At 41.7% G+C, this 7,751-nt stretch overlaps 1 protein-coding gene across 1 annotated transcript; it reads left to right on the forward strand.

Moving 5' to 3' along the window:
- The first annotated feature begins 973 nt into the window (after positions 1–973).
- LOC145443259 (dolichyl-diphosphooligosaccharide--protein glycosyltransferase subunit 1-like) lies at positions 974–3,833 on the forward strand. Its single transcript, XM_080321249.1, has one exon. It carries the CDS (start codon positions 1,931–1,933, stop codon positions 3,701–3,703), a length of 1,773 nt encoding a protein of 590 aa, XP_080177375.1. The 5' UTR covers positions 974–1,930; the 3' UTR covers positions 3,704–3,833.
- Positions 3,834–7,751: the final 3,918 nt, after the last annotated feature.

The following is a 7,751-nucleotide window of genomic DNA, read 5'->3' on the forward strand; positions in this document are numbered from 1 at the left end:
CGACACAGGTTTTGTAATAGAAGAAGCAATATTAGGGCCTACGTTACAAAAATATTCATTGAAGTGATTCGCGATGGCCGCCGGGTCTGAAAGTTTGTTTCAGGTATCCGAATTCACAATTTCCGAAACGGACTTATGGCCTTTTTTCCGATGTAGGAGAGAGTTAAGTCCTGTCCATGTTTTTCGAGTGTCCTTTTTGTGTCTGTTGAAAAACCTCTCACTGTACTTTGCTTTTGCCTTGGAAATGAGATGCACGGTGCGATTCCTAAAACGTCGAAATCTTTCTCGTTCATGTTATGTTATGTCGTTTATGTACATCAATGAAAAATATCAATATTCATCGAGGGTTTTCACAATTTTCTCTTCGTCACCCTGATGACAGGTGAGGCACTGCCTCACTTGACTCGTTTGACCGCACGTCACTGGATTCGACAGGTCGGAACTGGGGTCTATAGCTCCTAAATAACGAGGGGAACTCACTGATCCCTTTGGGTGCAGTGAGCAGTGATCACAGATGTCGTCACCGTTTCCTAGTCCGAAAACGAAAACTGGTCCCGCCGGTTGTATGATACTATCGAATGTGACATTCGATAATGATACCATCCCCTGATATCGGCTAAATAACTTTAGTTCACGCACAGCAGTCACACTATCGTCACAGTAGACTACTCATTATGCATACAGTACGTATACGTACGCGACGTCACTGCAAATTGTCACATATCACCTTGTTATCGTCAGTAATATTAATTTTGCAGTATACAAATGTGAAACATCGTTAATAGTTTCACAATCTTCCAGGACCTCAACGGGGTGTTTTGGGCGCGCTGTGATGATTGAATCTATTCTTGAAAAGTAAAACGTGCCATTTCACTAATCTTGCGCACTGGCGTCATCTTGCGTGGCAGTTCTGCAAAATATCAGCCACTGAAGAGAATCGACGAAAAGGCGCTACGTTGGCACTACGCCTCACTGCGTTTTGGCCACGCTACTGGTTTTACGCGAATCTGTGTTGTAGAGACGGATATTCATTTTCAGACTCTACTTGTTTCTGCCAGCGTATAGTAGTGACGACTCGCACGAAATAAAAAGAAGATGGATCAGATTATGATATACGTTGAGCCGCTCAAGCAATTTACCAAGGATTCTGTACGACTGGTTAAGCGGTGCACCAAGCCGGACAGAAAGGAATTCCAGAAGATTGCAATGGCCACGGCGATTGGCTTTGCGATAATGGGTTTTATCGGGTTCTTTGTGAAGCTTATTCACATTCCAATCAATAACATCATCGTCGGAAGCTAATAGCTTCGGCTCGGGACCAACTCTTGTGTCAATTTACAAATATGTGCGAAGATATTTGAATGAACTTTTATTGACAGTAACATGATATTTTCTCGCAATACTTCATTTTTGGTGTATAATATGTTGTCGTTGTTTCGGCTATATCATAGTTTCCAGGTAGTTCGAATTACAGATTTGCTCTTTCAATTCAGTTTCTGCCTGGATATACGATGGATCACTGTCTATTATGGCTGGTGTGCATTATTGTTACAGCCTTATGACTGGGTTGGGTATCTCTGCCAGGTCTTTATTACATAACTTAACCAATCAGTAGGCTGTTGGAATGTGATCATAACATTATTGACGTTTGATATACTCATATGCGAAAAACTTGTTCACTTATCCTTGATTTTCAAATAACTGCATAGAGTGTGTTCTGTTTGCGTTTCAATCCAGATATTTATGTTATCGTATTTAGATACCCTCACGCAAATTGGACTAGCCACACAGCATTTTCTTGTGTAATTCGGGTTATTTGCGGTGTAAAATGTTACAAAGTGTTGTCACTATATTTTAATTGCCACCAAGTCGATATTTGACCGTCATTGAATCTTGTTTTGAATTTATTAGAGACAAATTCTTAGCCATTATGAATTGGTTTGGATTAGCCACGCTTGTGTTAAGCGGCATTGTCTGTGATGCAGTGTGGGTGAATTCGGACGTCACTCGAGTGATAGATCTGAAATCGCACATCGTGAAAATATCAACCAAAGTCAAACTGCGCAACGGCGGCCCGTCTGCGGGTGAATTCGAGATTCAGTTACAACCGAGCGTCGCCGCAAATCTCGCGTACATTTCCGTGACTATGGCAGATGATAAGACAAAGGAATTGAAATTGTCAAAGAAAGGCAACGGAAAATTCACTGTAACCTTGCCAAAACCTGTATCTACAGGCGGTACCGCTGAGGTCAATATCGAAGAACAAATAACCCACTCTGTACGACCATTCCCAGAAGCGATTACCCAATCACAAAAGCAGCTAGTCGTGTACGCCGGCAATCATCTTTACTACAGCCCGTACGTTACCGAAACGCAAACTACAACAGTAGAGCTACCATCGAGTGCCGTGGAGAACCATTCAAAATACGGAAAGACCGATCTACAAGACAGCACTATCAAATATGGCGGTTCTGACGAATACACAAACGTTCAACCACTTTCACACGAAACGTTGGATTTACATTATGAAAACAACAGCCCTTTTCTGGTAGTTTCCAAAATGACGAGAGTAATCGAGGTATCCCACTGGGGTAACATTGCTGTCGAAGAGACATTGGACTTGCTTCACACGGGCGCGAAATTCAAAGGATCGTTCAGTCGTTACGATTACCAGCGTATACCCAACAGTGGCATCGCGGCTGTGAAATCCTTCAAGACTATTCTTCCTGCTTCAGCTAGTGATGTGTACTACCGCGATGAGATCGGTAACATATCAACGTCCAATCTCTTGAACCAGGATGATTCGGTCGAAGTGGAAATCCGCCCGCGTTTCCCGTTGTTCGGCGGTTGGAAAACTCATTACTACATCGGTTACAATCTGCCGAGCTACACGTACTTGTACAAGACCGGTGATTTGCTCGCTTTGAGAATGCGTTTCTTAGATCACGTGTACGATGATATGGTGATCGACGATCTTACCGTGAAAGTGATTTTGCCGGAAAATTCAAAGAAAATAAGCGTCAACATGCCATATGAAACAAAGAGAGATGCAGACGCGTTGCACTTCACATATTTAGACACTATCGGAAGACCAGTGATCACGTTCCAGAAGAAAAACGTTGTTGAATCCCACATTCAAGACTTCACACTATCATACAATTTCAACACTTTGATGCTTCTTCAAGAACCACTGCTGGTTGTCGGTGCGTTTTTCTTGCTGTTTTTCACAGTCATCCTGATCGCAAGGTTGGATTTCTCGATTACGCATGACAAAGTGTCAGAGTCTAAGCAAAAACTGCAGTCTGTCATCGAACAGATACAGGAATTACAAGTGAAACGTTCTGCTTGCTACGAAAAGTACGAGAGAGCAGTAAGGGCCTACAAGTCCAGCAAGGATATCGGTGCTCTCTCGACCACGAAAAAATCTATCGAAAAGGCGTACAAGGAATGTACCGGGGCTATGAGCGCTATCATTGCAAAGACTTCAGGCGAGAGTACCGAAATCCACGAAAAACTTACAGGCATGATGAAAATGGACCAAACCCTGATAGAAAAGTATCAACAGCTGTCCAGCGCCGCCGAGCGGCTAATCAACAAGAAAATGACAAAAGATCAATTCATCAGTCAGGAGTCGAAGATCCTGGAAAGCGTCGAGAAGTTGAAAGATGATATCGACAGGGTGACGGACCATCTGTTGCTGTGATGGTGTTGCTGTGAATCATGAAGCATGTCGAATTTAGTGTTTCGATTTGTATTTGTCAGTCAAATTTCTAGGAGAATTGAAAAATATTTGAATTTTATATCGAGCAAACATGTTCATTTTGGTAACTCAACTACTGGATAGCCAACATGATGCAAGTTCGAGTAGATTGTCAGATGTGTTCAGTAGACTAGCAAAGTTTGTTGAGATAGTTTGCCGAAAACGAAGGGATGAGTCTATTCGATCGTCATCCGTTTATTAATGGTTATATCCTTTAAACACTAGGACTAACCCTAAGTAACAAGTCAATTTAGCGTTTATAATTATGACTTGATCCAAGTCTAGTAATTTTCAATTCACCACTGAGCAGTGTTGGGATGACTCGAGTCACCTTTTTCGAATGACTTGACTCGAGTCACTTTGCTAAAATGACTTGACTTGACTTGACTCGGCGTATCAGAAATATGGATTGACTCGTGACTCGGAGCAAAATTCACGAGTCAATTTCAAGTCATCAAGTAATCGATGTCGACAAAAATCACTGAATCTTGCATATGTTCGGATTGTTCGCGAAACGCTGGTCCGGCCCGCGACGGGATTTTGTCCGGCCCGCAGACAGTTTCCTGCATTGGTTGAAATGTGGCCCGCCGGCTGGTGTCCAGTCAATACCGAGAAAACCATTACCGAGAATGCAATGCAGGCATGTTATGCATATATACAGTTCGTGTGCATGTGCATGACGGCTTTGCCACATTCGGTGTCGATTCTCAGATAAAAAGTTCTCGACAACGCCTTCTCGGTAAGTTAGATTCTTGGCAATGGCCGTTCTCGGTAATGGCTTTCTGGGTATTGGTATAGAACCGTAAATACCGATAATGCAAGTCTTCTCGCTTCTACTTACTTACGCGTAAGCTCCACTCTCGCACGCATTCTCGGTATTGGTATAGAACCCCCGCGGCCCTAGTCTGTCGAGATACCCCACTACTTGCTTACTACGTCAGATTTTAGTGACTGTATGTTATTATTTGCGTGTGTGCGCAGCGTTCGAGAGTGGAGCTTACGCGTAAGTAAGTAGAAGCGAGAAGACTAGCATTATCGGCATTGACGATGTACTCAACCCTAATGAATTGATATCTTGGTAAATTTGGGGTACCGGACAGATCGAGCGCCTTGAAATCTTAATTAAGGATTGCACCATGTGTTGATTGGTCAGAGAGAGGCAGATATGGCGGCGCCTGTATGACAATGGTGTTCTCAAACTCACATTGTTCTCGTCAATATCGGCGAGAAATGGCTTTGAACTGACATTGCTGTCGTTACAATACATTCATTACATGCGATTTATTCCTTGTGTATGTGGATAAATGGGCGAATAATGTATCGATACAGCTATCCGGCCCGCCAAGTACTTAATTTTCCTACATCCGGCCCGCCGACTGGAGAAGTTGCCCGCCCCTGCTTTAAATAGTCCTCAACCATTGGCGCAGGCTCGAATTGTATCATATCAATTTGTAAGTGGGTAATGTATTGCATCTTAGCAATTCATTTCTCTATTCTCTATTTTTGCTGGTAACTATAAACTGAGGCTGTACAATTATAGTTACGTAGTTTAACAGTTCTACTTATATATGTGAGCGACAGTCGCCTTCTTGCGTGTAAATTTAACTCTATATTCGTTCATCGGTTCGGAATCAATGACCACCCAATCTGTATTTCAGACAGCTATCAAAATGCAATGACGTTATCATGCCCCATACTTCGAAAAGACAACTTGACTTGACTCGAGTCACCTCCAAAAATCGAGTGACTTGACTTGACTCGAGTCACCTTTGAAAATCGATTGGCTTGACTTGACTCGAGTCAAAATGTGCAATGACTCGTGACTCGAAGGTAGTGACTTGATCCCAACACTGCCACTGAGTCGAGTCCCAAGTCGGGGTGCAAAGGTTCTGAGTCACAGTGTTAAGACTCGAGATCTAAGTCGTCGTGTTTACTGTTCGTTTTCGAGTTCAATCCTGTTCAACTCATTTTCTAACAACTGTTGGGGTGATGTTTAATCCCTCACATTCATAATAGAGTAATTGTCCAAATGTCCTCGTTATGGACATCATGCGAGACGATGCATCATGACATCGTAAAACTGTCGGGTTATAATATTGCAGCCATTGGACCTGTGACGTGCCACGATGTTGTGTAGAATATTTTATATCTACTGAAGATTGATCTGAAGAGCATTTGAGCGGTGTACGTGTGGCCTAATCCTGGTTTTGATAGTCGTGGTATGTAGGCTCTTGTTACTGTCATTCCCAAAGTCAAATTAAATCAGCGTCAGATTGTACCTTCGATTATTATTGGAACATATCAATAACAACTTACGGCAAATATAATAACTATTGAGCCATAGTAATAGCATTGCTTCTTAACCTTTTTAGCGATCTCGGCTAGGAGAAATATAGTAAAAAACTATGATCTTGGGTCCTTACTGGGTGATTAATACAACTTATAGGGTGGTCTTTCACCAACAGACATAATGTTATGGAATATAGTGTGCCTCAACTTCCACGCCAAGCGCGAAAAATTTTCAAAGGTAATGGATGAATTTGTTCTATATAATTGTTATACATGCATAGGTCTTGCGCACCCAATACGGCGATAAACCGAACTTCTGAGGGGCTTCGTCCCCTATACCTTCCATATCACGGCTACTCAAAAGCCCTACTTCATTGTCATGTCAATCATACCGTGTATTTCGTATATAGGCCTACTGGCGCGAAGAAATGTTCTAATTCATGACTAAATTTTGTCTATAATATTAGTTTCCATATCATATAATTGCCCACGTGATCAGATTCCCTGGTAGAGCTAAAGGGAGGTGGTGTCTTCAAAGGTTCAGGGCACGTTAATGATATTCAATTAATTAGTTATACATCTATGTGGTGCGGGCATTGCTAATAATTAATCGGTTGCATGTTGCTATTTCGTGACCTCCCGGCTGCTATATGGTTAAAAGATATAGGAATCGCACAAATGTACTGGACCAGTGGTTCTCAACCTTTTTGGCTTCTCGAACCGCTTTTGACCGACACGGACCCTCGCGGACCACCTCAAGTTTTAGTTGAAATTTGGCTCAATTGCAGTACAACTGTCATCTGTCTTGTACAAATATAAACTGTAGACTTGTGATAAACAGCAACAGAACGACTTTTCTTGGAAATAAAATCATACTATTTACGTAGAAATTGGGTAGACTTTTATCCTTTGAAAGCTTATTTTGCAGCTGTATTTTTTGAAGTACGTGGTCGTGTGTCGCGTCTTCGATTTGATATGAACGATGAGGGCCGAAAATCCATTTTCATAAAGATATATGGAGGGTAATGCAATATTAACGATAGGGTTACCATATGCGTCCTTCTTTTCGAGTTTTTGAAAATGTCCTCCGAGGACGCCTAAATGTCCTCCTTTTTGGAAATTCATCCTCCGTTACTGCTTTTACATCTACGATTATGGATATGTTCGAGTGAAAATGGGCAATTGGGCATAAATGACCCTAAACAGGGAATTCGTGGTCCGATAGCAGGCGACAACGTTTTTTTAGTCAACACCACTTATTTTGAGAAGAATTGTGTAAATCGGCATTAGAACGAAAGTAATGGTCTTTTTTAGCCAACCAATCAATTTTTTTCAGCAAATGTAACGAAATAAGCTGATTTCAGTTTTCATCGACTTACTTTTCTGAATTGGTAAAAGTGTTCTTCTTTCCCTATTCCAAAATATGGTAACCCTAATTAACGCTTAACGCTTCCGACGATACTTTTGGTGTGATCGCAACATTTATGGTACCAAAGAAGAAGAAGCATATTTCTAATGTACATATCTCGTCCAGCCTAGTCATTTTTATCTAGCATCTCATCTTGAAGTTATTCTGGAATAGGGGTTATGTATATATATCACGGGATAAAATGGATTTCGTGGCGAGGTATCAATCTCTTCAGTGGGATAAATGAGGGAAAATACTTCTGAAATTTTTATTTCAAACGACTGTTCACTAACT

This window comes from Botryllus schlosseri, chromosome 7, assembly GCF_051294905.1.
Source record: "Botryllus schlosseri isolate E-star chromosome 7, Bs_hap1, whole genome shotgun sequence".
Classification (NCBI taxonomy): domain Eukaryota; kingdom Metazoa; phylum Chordata; class Ascidiacea; order Stolidobranchia; family Styelidae; genus Botryllus; species Botryllus schlosseri.